Source organism: Nicotiana sylvestris, chromosome 11, assembly GCF_000393655.2.
Source record: "Nicotiana sylvestris chromosome 11, ASM39365v2, whole genome shotgun sequence".
Lineage (NCBI taxonomy): Eukaryota > Viridiplantae > Streptophyta > Magnoliopsida > Solanales > Solanaceae > Nicotiana > Nicotiana sylvestris.
The window spans coordinates 95,447,976-95,469,285 of record NC_091067.1 but is presented as its reverse complement, the minus strand read 5'-3'; the positions used below and the strand labels follow the sequence as shown (position 1 = coordinate 95,469,285).

Genomic DNA, 21,310 nt, shown 5'->3' with positions numbered 1-21,310 from the left:
GGGATCAGGTCCTTGTCTTGTTTCTCTATTTTCTACACTTGCAGCAGTTCACATTAGTTGGAGTCCAGGCTGGAATCCGTTCATTTGTAATGTGTACCAAGTGTGCCAGGTTCTCTATCTGGTTCTTGACAGTAAGTTTGTTAGATCATCAAAACATAAGGCAAAGACATTTAAAACCCATCACCTTTTATACGTTCCCAAAACCAGGGAATACAATCTCAACCCCAGCTGGTATAGTAATCAATTTATCATGAGAACAAGTCATACATGAGAATTCTCTAAGAATCTCTTAATTCTTCAATATATGCCAATGTGAATTCTCAACCATTATTCAAACATAATTGAACTGGGATATCCAACAGGTCATGTCAATTGATATTTATTTCAGTAAACATCTGTACTATGGCATGATTCATCATCATGCTGCTTATACATGTGTAGTACAAATAGAAGAAAAGTCGGGTAACCTTCTATATTTACCTGGTATGATTATAGTAATATGAATATATTCAATCTTCCTTTCAAATGTTAACCACTTTGGCTAATATATTTGAAACTCAAAAAGTGTCTTTTGAGACTTACTACAATATTAATGTCAAGAACAAGTTCATTCATCCGGATAGTAATAAATTAGTTCTTCCGGAGCTCTTAATTATTTTTGTACTACAAGATCTTTTATCACACCATCCATATGGTGAATGTCTCCTTTACAAAAAAAATTATTTCATTATAATTGTCACGATCAAAATCATCATAAGCAAAATTATTTCTTGCTTTAATTTGACCTTTAATAACCTTTTATAAGACACGACAAAATTTTTTTGGCGTACCACATGTACGCAGCCAATAACATATTCATTTAACCACACAATAATATTCATTATCTTTCTTTCTCTCAAACCTCCTAGTAAAGGTGAGCTGTAGTATTTATTCAACCATGCATAAGCACATTCTTATTCATAATTTGTATCACATGTATATTTCCACTTTCACTTTCAAGAATGAGTCTGCATTTACAATGCTTATCACAAGTCACTTTCAAGAATGAGTTTGAGCGTACCTCATATTTACAGACCATATTGATACGCAATTCCTTCACCCTTGAAGGATTATTTTGAGAACCTTTATTGTTCTCTTTTTTATAATTACCATAATGATGACTATTATTATTTTGGTCTTTGGCACGCCCATGTTCATTGGTCAACCACTTGTCTTTCATTTAGATTTATTATGCACCGCTGTCACATTCACTTCAAGAATGGAGCAAATCAAGTGGGACAAGATTCATGCTTTTTCATGAAAAATACATTATTTTTTTTGGTCATTATTATATCATAAATATGGTGATTGTGACGCAAGCCCAATGCCTTACCCATATAATTGTATGTTAGGCCATAATGCATTAGGACTCGAACTCAACATCTTATTATTATGGTGCACTAGGACTTAAACCCGATGTATTACTCTCAAGGTGCGATGGGACTTGAACCAACCGTGTTACCCTTAACCAATAGCATAATCGGCCAAAGTGCAACTGAGATTCACATTTGAACCTTTTAAAAATTATCACTTTAGAAAATACATGGGTAAATTGTAAGTCTATTACGTTGCAGTCTTTTATACATACACTTAATATGTTAGTTGAAAGCACAAGAATAATTCAAAAATCATACACTGATAGTACAAGTAATGCTCTTATGTTCTGGAGAAGAAATTGCTCCTGAACATTTTTTTTTATAAATTTCATCAAGAAAAGGAGAACTTAGCATTGTTTCTTATCATAATGCATGTTGTGTTAAATCACATATATATCTAGCATAATATGTAGCATGCATATAACTCATATATGTTGGGTTTTATCTAATTAGATAAGAGGTGTGAATGGGAAATGGAGGAAAAAGATTTGGAAGAAAACGAAAAGTTTGAAGTTGTTTCCTTTACTAATGCACTTTGTCCCTCATTGAAAAATGGAAAGAAAATCTTTGTGCTTATATAGAGAAGCACGTTTTCTAGCTCGTAAAGAGTTAAGAAGAAGTGGTGCCTCACACCATCATCGTCGCTTGCTCGGCTTCGAATTCGAATCTGGTCAATTGATATGATTGATTGATAATTTTTTGGACCAAATTTATTTCTCGTTTTTCGTTATATGATTTCTTTTTCTAATTTTTTGCGGAAATTTAATTTAAAATTTGCGGTTCCCAAGTTGTTTTGAGTTTAAAATTTGCGACCAGACTTCTACCGAAAATCTGCTTACTCTCCCCTCTCTCTTCTACGTTTCTGCATTATTTTCCAACAAGCAAAACGTAAGCATAAGTGTGGTTTACTGCCGTTTGTTGAGTTCGATGAAGTTCCGTAATTTCCATTGCCGGTATTACAGAATAGTTGTTCCGTTATATCCTGGGAGGAATTAATCCAACAACCTTGGACAACAGTGAGGGGATTAAATTCCTTAAGAAAACAAAGTTTCTGTTGGGCTCGGAGCTTTATTTATCTGTTTCTATTCTGTTACTGCTTCTATTTGTTTTATTTTTTGCATAAATTATTTACGAACACAGGTTTATAACAAGCTTAAAGAATTTAATTTCTATGTTCTGTGTTCATCTTACTTTTTGCTTTGGGAGACTAAAATCCTAGCGATTTTCTACTCCCATTTTGGAGATTAAAATCTTCGAATTTTCTACTCCAGTTTGAGATTAAAGTCTTTCTGACTTTCTACTCAATCCGAGATTAAAATCCTTGTAATTTTCTACTCGGTTGTTTATATTCGGTTTGAAGATATAAAAACTTCACCGACTTACTATTTCTGGTTGTGCCAATTTCTTTTACAGAAAAATTATAACAAGTACGGAACAACAGAATAGTTCTATTGGGACTACTACTGCATTTTCTAGCCGCAGAACTCCAGCACTGGCAGAAAATCCCGAAACGTTTTCCGGCGTGGACTTTAAGCGTTGGAAGCAAAAAATATTCTTTTACCAGACCACACTCAATTTAAAGTGCTTTATCAGTGAGGAGGTTCCAGTTATGGGAGAAGAAACTCCTGAAAATGAGTGACTTGTGGTCACGGAGGCATGGAAGCATTCTGACTTCTTATCTAAAAATTATACTTTAAAGTGCTTGGAAGACGGCTTGTATAGTGTTTATAGCATCATGAAAATATCAGGAGAGTTGTAGAATGCTCTTGAAAATAAGTACAAGACTGAAGATGATGGACTTAAGAAGTTTGTGACCGCCAAATTTCTGGATTTCAAAATGGTCGACAACAAATTTGTCATAACGCAAGTCCAAGAACTGCAAGTGATTGTTCATGATCTCCTTGTTGAAGGTATATATCGAGTCAATATTTTTATTCAAAATATTAATTATTTTACTAATTATAAATTTATGATTAAAGGTATGATCATAAATGAAGCGTTTCAAGTTGCGATATTTATTGAAATACTGCCTCCATTGTGGAAGGACTTTAAGAATTACCTGAAACATAAGCACAAGGAGATGACGCTTGAAGACCTTATTGTTCGTCTATGGATTGAAGAGGACAACAAGGCTGCTGAGAAGAAGTCTCGTGGTAACTCAACAATAATGGGAGCAAATATTATTGAGGAAGAGTTTAAGTAACAGAAAGAGAAAGAAGCCGTCTGGTTCAAAGAATTACCCGAGCAAGAAGAAGTTAAAAGGTAATTGCCATAATTGTGGGAAGGTTGGACATAAGGCCGTAGACTGTTGTGCACCGAAGAAGGACAAGAAGAAGAGTCAAGCAAACATGGTTGAAAAAAATAATAAAATGGAGGAGTTATGTGACATGCTATCTGAATGCAGCTTGGTAGGAAATTCCAATTAGTGGTTGATTGATTCTGGAGCCACTCACCCTGTTTTTTGCTAACAAAGAGTTATTTGCCTCTTATATTCCCACAGGCCCCGATGCGACTATCTTTATGGGGAACTCCGCAACAACAAAAATTGAAGGAGTTGGAAACAAATCTTTGAAGATGACTTCGGGAAAAATTATGACTCTAAATGTTCTCTATATTCCTGAAATTCGCAAGAATTTGGTCTTTGCTGGACTTCTTATCAAGAATGGATTTAAATATGTGTTTGTTTCTGAAAAAAATATAACAAGTAAGAATGATGCGTATGTAAGAAAAAGGTTACCTAACTGAGGGCATTTTCAAGTTGAATGTAATAGCTATTGATATCAATAAGGTTCAATCTTCTTCTTACTTACTTGAGTCAAATAATTTATGACATGCACGTTTAGGTCACGTCAACTTCAAAACTATACGAAAAATGGTTAACTTGGAAGTATTGCCTAAATTTGAATGCGATAATTTGAAATGTTAAATATGTGTGGAATCTAAGTATGTTAAACATCCTTATAAGTCGGTTGAAAGGAATTCAAATCCTTTAGATTTAATTCACACATATATTTGCGGCATGAAGTTAATACCATCTCGTGGTGGGAAAAAGTATTTCATAACTTTTATTGGTGATAGTACTGAATATTGCTATATTTACTTAATAGTAAAGATGAAGCAATTGAGGCATTCAAGCAATACAAAAATGAAGTTGAAATGCAACTAAACAAAAATATCAAAATGATGAGAAGTGATAGGGGTTGCGAATATGAATCTCCTTTTGAAGAAATATGTTTGGAATATGGCATTATTCACCAAACAACTGCCTCTTACTCACCGCAATCTAATGGAATTTCGAAAAGAAAGAATAGAACGTTAAAGGAGATGATAGATGCCTTGTTGATAAGTTCGGGTTTACCCCAGAACTTGTGGGGAGAAGCTATTCTTACAGCTAACCAAATACTCAATCGAGTTCCCCATAGCAAAACACAAATCATTCCATATGAAAAATGGAAAGGTAGGAAACCCAACTTAAAATATTTTAAAGTGTGGGGGTATTTGGCTAAAGTGAAAATTCTTAAACCTAAAAGGGTAAAGGTTGGACCGAAAACTATTGATAGTGTTTTTATAGGATATGCAAGAAATAGTAAGGCATATCATTTTCTAGTTCATAAATCAGAAAATTCCGACATTCATATTAATACGGTAATCGAATCCGATAATGCTAAATATTTTGAGAATATTTATCCATATAAAAATGAATGTAGTGAAAAATCTAAGCGACTTCGAGAAGAAGCAAAAGAAAGTACATTTAATGAGGAAAATCCAAGACGTAGTAAACATCAAAGGACAAGTACTTCCTTTGGACCAGACTTTCTGACATTTTTTTGAAAAATGAGCCTCAAACATTTAAAGAAGCAATATTTTCCCTGGAAGCACAATATTGGAAAGAGGCAGATAATAGTGAGATAGAATCCATATTAAATAATCATACTTAGGAATTGTTTGATCTTCCTCCAGAAAATAAACATTTGGGTTCTAAGTGGGATTTCAAAAGGAAAATGAAAGTTGATGGTACTATTGACAAATATAAGGCAAGATTAGTTGTCAAAGGGTTTAGACAACGAGAAGATCTTGATTATTTTGATACATATTCACCGGTAACGAGGATTACATCTATTCGGGTGTTAATAATGTTAGCTACTGTGTGTGGTCTTGAAATCTATCAGATGAATGTGAGGGCAACCTTCTTATGGAGATTTGGAGGAAGAAATTTATATGGAGCAACATGAAGGGTTCATGGTTCCCGGAAAAGAAAAGAAGGAGTGCCAGTTTGTTAAGTCACTTTACGGATTGAAACAAGTACTAATGACATGCGAAATTTGACCAAACAATGTTTGCCAATGGATTTAAGATTGATGAGTTTGATAAATGTATTTACATTAAAAACACTCCAAACCATACAATCATTGTATGTTTATATGTTGATGACATGTTAATGATGAGCAAAAACATTGTGGATATAAATGCTACTAAGTGTATGCTTGCTAGCAAGTTTGATATGAAAGACTTAAGAGTTGCTGATTTAGTTCTAAGAATTAAAATCGATAGGACTCCTCAAAGACCGGCATTGTCTCAATCTCATTACGTTAAAATGGTACTTGTATAATTCAAGTATTTAGATTTCAAAGTCGCAAAGACCCCGATTGATGTAAATGTTGCTCTTACAAAGAATCTAGGTCAAATCAATCTCAATTGGATTATGCTCGAGTGTTGGAAAGTTTAATGTATATCATGAATTATACACGATCTAATATAGCTTGTGCAGTAAGTAAACTGAGTCGTTACACAAGTAATCCTGGCCAAACTCATTGGATGACAACGAAATGAGTTTTGGGGTATCTAAAACATACCCAAGATTATGCCTTGCACTACAATAAGTATCATGCAGTAACTGAAGGATATAGTGATGCAAATTGGATTACAGGGTCATCAGAAAAAAAGTCCACAAGTGGATACGTGTTTACTATTGATGGAGGGCAGTGTCTTGGAAATCAACTAAGTAGACATGCATCGCTCTCTCTACAATGGAGTCTGAGTTTATAGCTTTAGATAAGGCTGGAGAAGAAGCTGAATGGCTGCGGAATTTCTTAGAAGATATTCCATTTTGCCCCAACCAGTGGCTCATATATGCATACATTGCGATAGTCAAGCGGCAATAGGAAGGGCTGGAAGCGTTATGTATGTCATGGGCTGCTTTCCAGACACGCCCCATTATCCCTTGGCCGCGCCCCATGGCGGCCTAGCAAGCCTCACAATGCCTAGCGCCATGGTCGGCCTCGTGGTCTTGGCTGCGCCAAGTGACAAGCGCGCATGCGCCTCTGTCGCCCCACCGATGCCTCTCGCCAGTGCCCAGCGACTGGCCAATGACAACAGCGCCACGCGCATTGACAATGTCGCACGCATAGATCCTGATGTCTTGCCAACGCCCAGCTACAAGCCCATTCCAGCAGTGCCTCACGCATAGACCCTGATGCCAAGCACCAGCGCCCAGCCTCAGGCAAACACAACAAGTGTCGCGCGCGCCAACATCACCGCACACGCAGACCCTGACCCGCAAGACAAAGTTACTGCCATCGGACTTGTTTCTACATTGTAATAAACTAAGTCCTTTTCATTGTAATTATAGGCTAGTTTACATCATTTTCATTCAGTGTGCTTCTACAGCTTTATTAGGACTAGTCATGTAACTTTGATTTATTTTTTTTAAGCATTATTAGGGGGATCAAGCAATCAAACATTTTCAAGCAATCAATTTTCTGTACTGGTGTCTCTCCCCCTCGACACCGCATCTTTTGTAATCAGCTTTCATTCATCAATAAAATCATCATCATCATTCAAAACTCAATTCTCTCTCAGCTTCCGCAATTGCTCATGACATTGGTTTTCCCGCACGACACTGACAATCTAGTCTAGCGTGCGGAGGGGACCTCATTGGCGGACAACAACCACACTGACATCGGTTGCTTAGCCTTACGTTGCCCTTCCAAGGAACATCAGGAAGGCGTTGCGTAACAGTTGGTATCAGAGCCTAGGCTCGACATCGGACGAGGGAACACATTTGCCATCATCACCATTTCTAACCATAGTGAATCATGGGGAGCGCCTAACATCCCTCGAAGAGACGGTTGACCGATTACGACCGATCGTGGATACGGTGCCTGATCAACACAACAACTTAGTGCAAAGGTTGGACGACCTGGACCGCAGAATGCAGCAGACAGAAAATGACATTGCAAACATCAGTCGTGACTTTGAGGATGACCAGCAAACGGCAACTATTGAAACTGCCAATATTCATGGCAAATTTGAGGACCTCCAACAGGAGCGTGCTGACGATTTAGCCCATGAGGAACAAGAGGCAGACAGACTAACTATTGTCACACCTTCTTTTTTTTCCTACACCCCGAGAGGGTGTATAAGGGAGTTTTTTCCAACTTAAAGTGATAATCGAAACAGGATTATTTTTTAGAGTTCAGAGTCGCCACTTGGAATAATTTATGGTGTCCCAAATCACCGGTTCAAATCCCGAATCGAGGAAAAGATTGACTCTGTATTACAGTCCGCGAACACAGAAATCCGGGTAAGGAATTCTGTTAACTCGGGAGAAGGTGTTAGGCGTTCCCGAGTTCCGTGGTTCTAGAACGGTCGCTCAACTGTTAAAATCGGCTCGATTATCTGATTTTAGAACATTTTCAAACTTATGTGCATTTTAACTTTAAACTGCTTTTAATTAATTTTAAGAATAATTCAACGTCACATAAAACATGTTTTGAACTGCGTCACATAAATGCGCACCCGAGTTTAAGGAAAGTTAATTATTAAAATACCACGCCTAAAGCGACGACGCATTTTAACTTTGTGAGGGCCATGAAAAATTTGCTAAATGGCACGCCTCGAGTTCTAAGGATTGAAATATTAATTAAGCGAAGGCCATGCACTATCATTGTTGTCTAATATGGCATGCCCCAAACTATTCAACTAATTTTAGTAGTTATGGATACTCATTTTTTAAAGCTAATTTGAAATTAATCACCGCAACAACGTCACGGGAATCAGACCCATAGTCGTTATGTTCAATTACATGCTTAAGGCAATGAAACATGTTAAACCCAAATTACTTTCAATTAGTAACCAACACCCCATGACTTATGTCAAACGCCTCGTTCTTCTCTTGTGAAACTTTCAAACCCCAGCAGCTACATGTTCAATCCAATAATGCAAGGAACGAATAATTAGCAGATGCCAAACTATGGAAACGCAGCAACATGAGTGATTAAACTCAAAGAGCAAAAAATGAACAAATAGATATATACCCACTCTTTATAGCAGACTCAAACCTTTCCCAAATCCAACACCCACACTGCCCAAGAATGAGAGGAAATAGAAGTTATTCAGATGCTAAAGCAGGTAAACAAACTCAAAGAAAAAGAAAATTTCCGTTCCTTTATTCAGTTGGCGAGGGAACTCCAGCGAGTATAGGTAAACCCAGATCGTCTTATTCTTATAGAATGCCTAAAGCCCTCTTGGAAGTGGAGCCATTCAAATCAAAAGCAATGTCAAAGGCTCCCACATATAGAACCAGTTGTGGAACAATGGAAATGTAGACAATGAGGAAAAAGAAGCAAATTTCAATAGGACATGTATTCCCACTCTTAACAGTATGACTGTACAATGAATAAACTCACACTGAAATTAACAAACTCAAATGCTGAACTTAGCAAATCCCTCTCCCAACCAGCCCTCAATTTATTGGTTAAACCTATTGAGTTCAAATTCAATATGGGATTAACTCACGGATGCATCAGAACTTACAGGGACCCTCTTTCAACATTAGACAATCATATTATTTGTTGCTACCCTACAACCACACTTCCAAGAAGGAAATTGAAAATGCTACAAAGGAAGGGGAGTTCACAGGGACCTATCCATGGCTTGACAAAATAGAACAGCCTGCTAACAGTCCAGAATCTAACAGTGCAGTGCTAACAGTGCAGAATCTGTACTCAAAACTGCACAGATCTGTTGCTTAAATGGTGCAAAACAGGGCAGCTTTTCAGCAGGCTAATAGTCCAAACAAATGTTCCCATAATACTACACGTATCAGCTCGATCTACTGTTGAAATTGACTTCTTCAGCAGCTCGAAAGAGCAAAATTACTATGGCAGTAACAAGGCAGACGGAATTTGGACAGAAGAGGGAAAATAGATCAAGTATGAGCATATACAATCAGCGAAACAATTTGGCTTCACCACCCCTTTAGACCAACTCAAAGCTAAATCAAACACGACAAGAATGAACTAAACTTCATCATGGAACCCAAGTTAAACCAGTTCATCTCTTGGACAAGTGAGGTCTAAACCAGATGATGCTTCAAAACAAACACGAATCACTAAACTTCTGTCGTTTGTAACATGTTTTGATAAATGCAACTGATTGAGCAACAGTGCAGCAGTAAAAAAAACTAATTGGGTGACAATTTCTTGAACTCGTATTGAATTAGAGGTGTGCAAGAAATTCTGTAATCGTCACTGAATCGACAAACATATGCAGCACCTCATCTAACAACCACAGACTCGATCAAGCCTCAATCATTCCTACCAAAGTCAAGCGATTCTGTCCTCCATCACTATGTTAGATGAAGTCTAGAACACGCGTACAACTTCCAATCGATACATAGTTAAGAGAGCAAAACTGAAAATGCAGAATATAGCTCACCTTCTAGAATCAATCACGAGCTAATCATACCATGACAAGAACAAGTTAAAACTAATTTTTATTGTCTTAAAAGTCTGATGAACTGATTCATCAACTTAAGCGACTAAGTGTAACAATAACCTCACTCTAAATGGCTTTTTAAGTTTTATATTCACCATAAACAACAAGTAAAATAGAAGAAAGGAAGGGATGAACCTGAAGAAACAAATCCGAATAACAAAAGATTTCAGCAATTGCACCAACAGAGAAACAAGAAACCACAACTTCAATCAAAATGAACTTGATGACGAAACTCGAATTTGAGCAGCTCAGAAAACTTCCATGATTTTGACTCCCAAAGATGAAATTAAAATGACGAAACCGGTTTTTCTTTTTGACTGTCGCTTAAACCAACCTAAAATATCACATAGCCATTAATCAAAACAAAACAGAATCACTTTTTTTTTGCATTTTTCTGGACTAAAAAGAGAAGAACGTGCAAAAAAAAATAGAAAAAAAAAACTAAATATTTATCAAACTTTCTCTCTAAAAATTCGAAAAAATCCCCTACACAAGGAAAAATCCTCACCTTATATAGACCCGCATATGTTCTCGAAGCTTCAACCTTTATCTCCAAGAAATATCTCAAAACGAAAATTCTCTCCCCAAAACAGATTTTCACCCTGTTTCTGATGAAAGAGGGACAAATGGAAGGATTAGATTAACTCGAATCCAATCTAACGCCCCCCATTTTTCCATATATCATCCAAAAGGTGAAAATCCGAAACAAAATCGAAAAGAGCATGTGAGGGAGAGGGAATTTGTCAGAAACGGTTAGAAATATGGTGATGAGGAGAGAGGGGGAACGCGTGAGGTGAGATTGGAGCTCACTCGCCATGGATTTAGACTGAAATGTGGTTGGATTCGAGTGACTCTCTAGAGGAGAAGAACAGAGTTCCCGTTTCTATGCTTGGGATTTAGGGCTCTGTGAGTCTGTGTGTGTATATGTGGGGAATGGGTCGGGTTTGGGGTAAGTTGGGCGGAAATATCACTTGGGCCAGGGGGAAAAATAGATATGGCCCAATAAAATCTGATTCATATCTTTTCCTCTTCTTTTTACCTTTTCTAATTTCTTCTTCTTCTTCTTCTTTTGTTTTTAAAAATAAAATAAGATCCTTCTAAATTAAAATTAAAATTAAACCTAAGTTAATCCCTAATCAAATTATCCTATTAAATTAACTAACTCCAAATCACAATTACCACAAATAATTAAGAACCAAATTAAAGGAAAACTGCCAAAGTTCAAAAATTAAAATTAAAAGTGCAAAATAACTATATATTTTTTCCTTTGTTTTCCAATTCTTATAAAACAACTTAATTAATTAATTAATCCAACAATGTTAAATTAAATCCTAAATGCAAATGTACGTATTTTTTGTATTTTTCATTAATTAAATAAAATAAATATGCACAGACAAATGCAAACATTTAACATAAAATGCCGCGAAAATTCATAAAATTGCAAATAATGAAAAGAAATTATTTTGTTATGAAATTATGGGAGTAATTCATATAGGGCAAAAATCACGTGATCACAACTACCATGCAGCAAACCATAGACGACTTGACAGGCAAGCTCAATGTTGTCAATGTTGCCCTACAGGGCCTTCTTCGAGGGGGCGACAACCACATCAGGGGGGCAGCAAATCTCACCCCCATTCCACAAAAACTTAAGATACCGAAGCCAAAGCCATAGGACGGATCCCGGGATGCTAAAGAAGTGGAAAACTTCATCTTCGACATCGAACAATACTTCGATGATGTGGGCTATTTGGAAGAATCCAAAAAGGTAGCAACTGCTGCCATGTATCTTCAAGGCGATGCCAAACTTTGATGGCGGGTCAAATACGAAGCCATCAAGGCCGGTGAAGATACTCTCCAGACATGGGATGAATTGAAGGTGGCCATACGCCTGCAGTTCTTCCCCGAAAATGTGGAATACAATGCAAGGAGAAAGCTACGGGAGCTCTGCCACACCAGATCAGTGCGGGAGTACGTGCGCGAATTCTCCATAGTCATGCTAAACATATGCGACATAGGGGACAAAGACAAACTCTTTGCATTCATAGAAGGTTTGAAACCTCATGCCCGTATAGAACTACAAAGACAATGGGTAGACACCCTGCCCAAGGCCATTCAAGCTGCAGAATGCCTTGGTGATTATCACTTGGATACTCAAAACGACAGGACCCAGCCGCCTGTCCGAGGGGGATTCAACGGGAACCATCCCAGCAATGGTGTCCCAAGCAAAAGTGGGGGAGATCGGAGTGCATCCAAAACTAAGACTCCTCCCTCCAGCAGCAACAGTGATCCATCCATCAACATTAATCAGGGGAGAAAACCTCCCTTAGAATGCCGTCATTGCGGCGGGGCACATTGGAACAATGAATGCCTAAACCTAAAGATCAATGCTCATCAAACTGCTGAGGATGAGTCAGATGAATCAGACACATCAGAAGAAGACCAGGTAGGCGCCTTCACTGTAATTGTTGGCTCTATCCCACATGCCTTAGCAGGGACCAATGCACGTCCTCCTAAGAAAATCTCAATCCCAATCACCAAGAAAGGGAAGGAAAAGATGGACGAGAGGCCTCCTAAACAAGCGAGGACCCTAATGTTTGTCGAATTGAAAGTGAACGGCAAGCCCCTTCACGCATTGATAGACACGGGTGCTACCCACAACTACTTGTCTTCAACTCAGGTAGAGCGCCTCGGTCTAGTTGTGCAAAAGAGCAAAGGTCGTCAAGGCTATCAACTCGCCACCCCAGACATTGGGTGGAATAGCTACAAATGTCCCAGTGAAACTTGGCCCATATAAAGGAAGCATCAACCTGCGCATCGCAATCATAGATGACTTCGACATGATAGTGGGGTTGGAGTTCATGAGGCAGACCAACACCATACCAGTACCATATGCCAACATGCTCCTGATGTTGGGAGAAAATGGGGCCAAGCCCTGCACCATACCATGCTTTCCCATAAAGATGGCCGTTGGAAACATCTCGGCCATGCAGTTGGAGAAGGTAGTCAACAGACATGAACCCCTGGTTTCGGCTACCCTTCGCAACAATAATCATCCATCAGGTCATCAACCTCAAAAGACTGGTGACACTCCTTAGCGTGTGAAGACTTGTCATCCATGCCACAAGGACAAGTCGGATCACTCATCACAGACGGGACCCTTGCAGCCATTACATGTCCCACAAAGACCATAGGAAAGTGTTTCCCACAGATTCATCACGGGATTTCCCCAAGTCGGTAATCTTGCATCCATATTGGTTGTCATAGATCCGTTTTCAAACTATGCAACCTTCGTAGCAGCCCCGCAAAATATCTCAGCAGAAGATACATCTTGACTCTTCTTCTTGCACATTGTCAAACATTGGGGCTTGCCCAAAGACATTGTTAGTAGGCGCGACTCACGCTTCACTATCAACTTTTGGACCCATCTCTTCAGGTTCTTTGGGTCAACATTGAGTCACAACTCAGACATCCATCCACCATCGGATGTCCAGACAGACCGGTTCGATGACATGCTGGAGGAATATCTCCGCAACTTTGCAACCGGATCACAGAAGCTTTGGGTGAAGCTCTTGGGTGCTGCTCAACTGTGTTTCAATTCTCAAAAGAGCCATTATACAAACAAAAGCCTTTTTGAAATTGTTATCGGACAGCAACCACTTCTCCCACAAACGGTGAATGCATCAACCATGCTGAAATCTCCTAGAGCTGCCAACTTCTCGAGCGAATGGGAGCGCAACATGGGGATAGTGCGGAGCTATCTCGTCAAAGCCCAAGAGCAGGCAAAAAGATTCACCGAACAAAATCTTTGCTTTGCCCAACATCAAGCAGGGGACAAAGTAATGATATGCATCCCAAAGCGATACTTGTTTGCAGAGAGGACCCATGACCCTCGCCTGCAACAAAAATACATCGGGCCCCTGCCCATTGAAAAACGCATTGAGAAGTCTACATACCAGGTGAAAACTCCATCCTGGTGGAAGATCCATCCAGTCTTCCATGTCAGCCGCATGAAATCATTGCATTGCTACAACAACAAGCTCAAAGAACAGAGGGGCGCATACCTCCCATCCATCAACCACCAGAATCATCATCAGCAGCAGCAACATCATAAGACTCCGAGGACGGCGCCAACTCAGGTGGGGGAGAATGTCATGGGCTGCTTTCCAGACACGCCCCATGACCCCTTGGCCGCACCCCAAGGCGGCCTAGCAAGCCTCACAATGCCTAGAGCCATGGTCGGCCTCGTGGTCTTGGTTGCGCCAAGTGACAAGCGCGCATAGGCCTCTGTCGCCCCACCAATGCCTCTCGCCAGCGCCCAGCAGCTGGCCAATGACAACAGCACTGCGCGCACTGACAATGCCGCGCGTGCAGATTCTGATGCCTCGCCAGCGCCCAGCTACAGGCCCATTCCAGCAGTGCCTCATACACAGACCCTGATGCCAAGCACCAGCGCCCAGCCTCAGGCAAACACAACAAGTGTCATGCGCGTCAACATCACCGCGCGCGTAGACCCTGACCCGCAAGACAAAGTTGCTGCCATCGGACTTGTTTCTACATTGTAATAAACTAAGTCCTTTTCATTGTAATTATAGGCTAGTTTACATCATTTTCATTCAGTGTGCTTCTACAGCTTTATTAGGACTAGTCATGTAACTTTGATTTATTTTTTTAAGCATTATTAGGGGGATCAAGCAATCAAACATTTTCAAGCAATCAATTTTCTGTACTGGTGTCTCTCCCCCTCGACACCGCATCTTTTGTAATCAGCTTTAAGTCATCAATAAAATCATCATCATCATTCAAAATTCAATTATCTCTCAACTTTCGCAGTTGCTCGTGACATTGGTTTTCCCGTACGGCATTGACAATCTAGTCTAGCGTGCGGAGGGGACCTCATTAGCGGACAACAACTGCACTGACATCGGTTCCTTAGCCTTACGTTGCCCTTCCAAGGAACATCAGGAAGGCGTTGCGTAACATGTATAACGGAAAATCTCGTCACATATAATAAATACATAACACCGTTAGACAACTGCTCTCTAGTGGAATTATCATAATTGACAACGTAAAGTCAAAAGATAATGTGTCGGATCCACTTACAAAAGGCCTAAATAAAGAGACGGTTGATAAATCATCGAAGAGAATAGGACTATGGCCGAGAACAAGTCATTGTGGTGGTAACTATACCTAGAAGACTTGAGATCTCATGATCTAGGTTCAAGGAGATCAAACAAAGTAATTAGTGACGGTTCAACATTGTCAAATAATTTTTTGTCTATTCTCGTGATGAAACATTGTTCAGTATCAAGGATAAAGCGTTAAGTCTTTTTAATGGTTTCTAAGTTTGATACGGAGTATATCAAATAGTATATCTATGCTATAACATGTTTAGAAATCACATATATAAGTGTGAAGTATAAGCCGCTTCAAGGAGAATCCTGCAAGGCCAGTTCTTTACGCACTTATGAACCAGGAAGTGTTCATGGATGAAACGAAAACAACAATGAGAATCAAAGGAGGTTAAAGGGTTGATTGTGTGAATTATGACTGTCTAGGTATACACCAAAGTTCTACGGTTCAAAGATATCAAATCTACGGATTGACCGAGCATATCCGACATAAGTTCACTATGGAAAGTTCAAAGGCAAACCTACTTATCTAGATGCGATTAATCATTGCTTGTAAATCACACAATTTTTCATGCATGCATATTTTTAGATAGTCATTACCCATTCATGTGGAGGATTGTTGGATTTTTATCTAATCAGATAAGAGGTGTGAATGGAAAATGGAGGGAAAAGATTTGGAAGGAAACAAAAAGTTTGAAGTTGTTTCCTTTACTAATGCACTTTGTCTCTCATCGAAAAATGGAAAGAAAGTCTTTGTGCTTATATAGAGAAGCACATCTTCTAACTCTTAAAGAGTTAAGAAGAAGTGGTGTCTCGCATCGTTGTCGTCGTCATTCGCTCGGCTTCGGCTTCGACTTCGACTTCGGATTCAGAATTGGTCAATTGATATGATCGATTGATAAATTTTTGGACCAAATGAATTTCCCATTTTCCGTTATATAATTTCTTTTCTAATATTATTTTGCAAAATTTTAATTTAAAATTTGCGGTTCTCAACAGTCATTTTGAGTTTAAAATTCACGACCAGACTTCTACCGAAATGGTACCTCATATGAACAGATACCTTCGCACCTATTCAACCCAAACTATTTGTCTTTAAATTCAGAGATTTTGCCTCAATTTTCAGCATCGAAAATCTGCATACTCTCCCCTCTCTTTTCTATATTGTTTTCCAACAAGTAAAACGTAAGCATTAGTGTGGTTTACTACCATTTGTTGAGTTCGACGAAGTCCTATAATTTATATTGTCGGTATTATAAAATAGTTGTTCCGTTCTATCCTGGGAAAAATTAATCCAACAACTTTGGGCAATCTTAAGGAAACATAGTTTTTTATTGGGCTCAAAACTTTATTTATTCTGTTTCTGCTTTTGTTTGTTTTATTTTTTGCACAAATTATTTACGAACACAGGTTTATAACAATATTTTGTGTGGTCACATGCTTAACTGATGAGGTGATATGTAAGAAGAAATAAATTAAACAATATATGACATATGGCATCATCACAAACACAATAGTGTCACCAATACATATATTGTTTTATTTATATGTCATAGACGCCTAGCATTTTTGGCACGACCCAAAACTTTAACCTATCGTGATGGCACATATCAATGGTACTAGGAAACCAGTTTTCAAAAATACTTCGATATTTCATAAAAGATAAACCAAAAGTTTTTTCATAGCAGAGTTTTCATAGAAACATGAGTTAAACACAAAATATAATGCAAAAAGATAGCCCCAAACATCGGGGTGTCACCAAGTCATGAGCAACTAGACCTCTAGTCTAAGAAACAGTGTTTACAATAGTTTGTGTCTCAATGTCAATACAGAAAAGAAAGATAGCAAAGAAGGAGAACAAGGACTGTGAACGTCGGCAGCTACCTCGTAAATCTCCGGTAATCGACCATGCACGAGCTCAATGTCCTCCGTGCCCGAAAACACTTGGATTGTGTGCAGGGAATAACGTGAGTACTTCCAACTTAGTAAGTAACAATAATAAATAAGGAACTGAAGGTAATGACGAGCTACATAGTTATAGTCTATCTTCATTAATTTCAGTAAAGAATAGACATGCTTTCAAATCCGGAAATTCAAGTCAAATTAGTTTTATATAGTTTCAAGTTCAAGTAACCGAATATAACTTCTTCTAAAATTTCACAACAATGACATATAGCAACTAAGTGCAGCAACAAATGAAAGCAAGTACGGTCTCTTAGTGATACTGTCATTCAACTCATCTCAACAGCTCAATCACTTGTCTCTTAGCCCTCAGTACTCACACTCAATAGGTACCTACACTCACTAGGGTGTACAGACTCCGGAGGAACTCCTTCAGCCCAACCGCTATATCGCCGCGGCGTGCAGCCCGATCCATAATATATAAATAGCCATAAGGCTCGTTGCAGCGTGCAACCCGATCTATATAAATACAGTCCTCAAGCTCGTTGCGGCATGCAACCTGATCCATTTACACACACATAGCTCACAGCTCGGCACTCAGGCCCCATCTCAGTCACTAACCTCTCTAGTCTCTCGGGCTCTCAGAAATCATATAAATCAGCCCAAATAGAGATAATAACATGTATCAACAATGACCAAGAAGAGATGTAGATATGATAAACAAGTAAAGCCATGACTTAGTACAAGATAGTAAATAGAAGCTATTTCAACAAGTACACGACCTCTGCGGGTCCCAACAGTGACATCATATAGCCTAAGCATGATTTCTAACATGGATTTTAGTCCAATTTTTGTAACACTGAGAGAAACATATAGCTAATAACAAGTTATTCCAATTTACGATTCCACGGGACAGACCAAGCCACAATTCCCACGGTGCACGCCTACACGCCCGTCACCTAGCATGTGCATTACTTCCAAAGTAATCACATAACACAACGTCTGGGGTTTCATACTCTCAGGACCAGATTTATAATTGTTACTTACCTCAATCCGAGCAAAAAGCTACTCCAAAATTTCCTTACCTCGCGAGTCGCCTCCAAATGCCCTGAATCTAGCCACAAGCGGTACAATACCATCAATACAGGCTAAAGGATTCAATTCCCCAAGAAAACCACAAATTAGACTCGAAAATCTGAAATTGGCTCAACTCGTCCCCCGGGCCCACATCTCGAAATTCAACAAAAGTCACAAAATTCGAAAGCCCATTCACTCACAAGTCTAACCATACTAAATTTATCAGAATCTGACATCATTTGGTCCTCCAAACCCCGAAAATTCACTCTTTATTTCTCAAGCCTTAAAGCCCCAAATTTCACCTAAAAACTCACCAATTAGTTGTAAAATCAGTGGGGAAACATCATCATTGAAGATAAATGGGCACAAGGAGCTTACCTCAGTAATCACTTCAAAATCCTCCAAAATCCGAGTTCCAAAATGTGAAAATGGTGGAAAATTCTCGAAGTTTTCTATTTATAGGTTCTGCCCAGCAAAACTGCACCTGCGATTCACTTAACCGCTTTTGTAGACACGCTTTTGTGATGGGCTATTTGCTTCAGCGAAGCTCCCTCACCCAGCGCTCATGCGCTTCTGCGGCCCATTACCCACATCTGCGGCCTCGCATGTGCATGAAAGACTTAGCACATGCGGTTCTAGATTTCCTCCACCTGGCCCGCTTCTACGCCCTTCTTCCGGCTTTTGCGGGCACGCACCTGCGGTGACCACTCCGCAGGTGCGTTTACACCAGAAGCAGCACAACTTCAACCATACTTCAACATCAACTTCAAGTCCGTTAACCACTCGAAATTATAAAACATACTAACAAGTCTTATAACCTGATACGAACTTAGTCAAATCCTCAAATCACCTCAAACAACATCAAAAACACAAATTACACACGAATTCAAGCCTAATGAACTTTGAAATTTCTAAATTCTACAAACGACATCAAAACCTATCAAACCATGTCCGATTGACCTCAAATTTTGCACACAAGTCATAAATGACACTATGAACCTACTCCAACTTACGGAAATCCAATCCGACCCCGATATCAAAAAGTCCACTCCCAGTCAAACTTCCCAAAAATCCAACTTTTGGCATTTCAAGCCTAATTCTACTACGGACCTCCAAAATAAGATTTGGACACACTCCTAAGTCCAAAATCACCTAATGGAGCTAACGAAACTATCAAATTTAAATTCGAGGTCGTTTACACATAAGTCAATATTCGGTCAACTTTTTGAGCTTAAGTTTCTAAATGAGAGATTAAGTGTCTCAATTCACTCCGAAATCACTCCGGACCCGAACCAACTAACCCGATAAGTCACAATACAACTATAGAACACAAAAGAAGCAAAAAAAGGGAACGAGGCTATAACTCTCGAAACGATTGGTCGGGTCGTTACATCTTCCCCATCTTAAACAAACATTCGTCCTCGAACGGGTCTAAAAACCTATATGTGGCCATAAATAGGCATGGATATCTGCTCCGCATCTCCTGCTCGGTCTCCCAAATAGCCTGCTCTACAGGCTGACCTCTCCACTGCACTTTCACTGAAGTTATATCCTTTGACCTCAACTTCTGAAACTGCCACTCCGAAATAGTCACCGGCTTTATATCACAAGTCAAATCACCATCCAACTGAACCATGCTAAAATCCAAAACATGAGCCAGATCACCGATATGCTTTCGGAATATAAAAACATTAAATACTGGATGCACACTCGATAAGCTAGGTGGCAAGGCAAGCTTGTAAGCCACCTCCCCAATCCTTTGAAGTACCTCAAAAGGCCCAATGAACCGAGGGCTCAACTTGCCCTTCTTCCCGAACCTCATAACACCCTTCATGGGTGATACCTTCAGCAGAACCTTCTCCCCAACCATGTAAGACACATCACGGACCTTCCTATCATTATAACTCTTCTGTTTCGATTGTGCTATGCGAAGCCACTCCTGGATCAATTTCACCTTGTCTAATGCATCCTGAACCAAGTATATACCCAAAATCCTAACCTTAACCGGCTCAAACCAACCTACCGGAGATCTGCACCATCTCCCATATAAAGCCTCATATGGAGCTATCTGAATACTCGACTGATAACTGTTGTTGTAAGCAAACTTCGCGAGCGGTAGAAACTGGTCCCATAAACCCCCAAAATCAATGACACAAGCGCATAGCATGTCCTCCAATATATGGATAGTGCACTCAGATTGTCCATCCATCTGAGGTGTGCTCAGCTCAACCTGAGTGCCCAACTCTCGTTGCACAGCTCTCCAAAACTACAATGTAAACTTTTTGCCTCTATCTTAAATAATGGAACTGGCACCCCATGAAGGCGAACAATCTCTTGGATGTAAATCTCAGCCAACCAATCTGAAGAATAAGTAGTACTCATAGGAATGAAGTGCACAGACTTGGTCAGTCGATCTACAACCACCCAAATGGAATCGAACTTCCTCGAAGTTCGTGGGAGCCCAACTACAAAATCCATGGTGATCCGCTCCCACTTCTACTCTGGGATCTCTATCTTTTGAAGCAACCCACCCGGTCTCTGATGCTCATATTTTCCTATTGACAATTGAGACACCGAGCTACAAACCCAACTATATCCTTCTTCATTCTCCTCGACCAATAGTGCTACCTCATGTCCTATTACATCTTCGCGACAGCCAGATGGACGTAATACCGCAAAATGTGGGCCTCCTCAAGAATCAACTCCTGTAACCCATCTACATTGGGCACACATATTCGGCCCTACATCCTCAACACCCTATCACCTCCAATAGTCACATCTCTGGCATCATCGTATTGAACCTTGTCCTTGAGGACAAGCAAATGAGAATCATCATACTGGAGATCTCTGATGCGATCAAATAAGGAAGACCGAGAAACCACACAAGCTAGAACCCGATTGGGCTCCGAAATATCCAATCTCACGAACTGGTTGGCCAAAGCCTGAACATCAACTACAAGAGGTCTCTCCCCAATAGGAATGAATGCAAGACTGCCCATACTCACT

At 39.5% G+C, this 21,310-nt stretch overlaps 1 protein-coding gene across 1 annotated transcript; it reads right to left on the bottom strand.

The window, feature by feature from the left end:
* Positions 1-19,691: 19,691 nt before the first annotated feature.
* On the bottom strand, positions 19,692-20,513 carry LOC138881352 (uncharacterized). The gene is made up of 2 exons (XM_070161577.1): positions 20,148-20,513; positions 19,692-19,976 (listed from the first exon to the last, which is right to left on the bottom strand). The coding sequence occupies exons 1-2, from the start codon at positions 20,511-20,513 to the stop codon at positions 19,692-19,694; spliced, it is 651 nt and encodes a 216-aa protein (XP_070017678.1).
* Positions 20,514-21,310: the final 797 nt, after the last annotated feature.

Coding starts and splice junctions, on each gene's coding strand:
- LOC138881352 (XM_070161577.1), bottom strand. CDS start 20,513: ATGGATGGACAATCTGAGTGCACTATCCATATATTGGAGGACATGCTA. Junction 19,977..20,147: donor GGGAGAAGGTTCTGCTGAAG/GTATCACCCATG, acceptor ATATTCCGAAAG/CATATCGGTGATCTGGCTCA.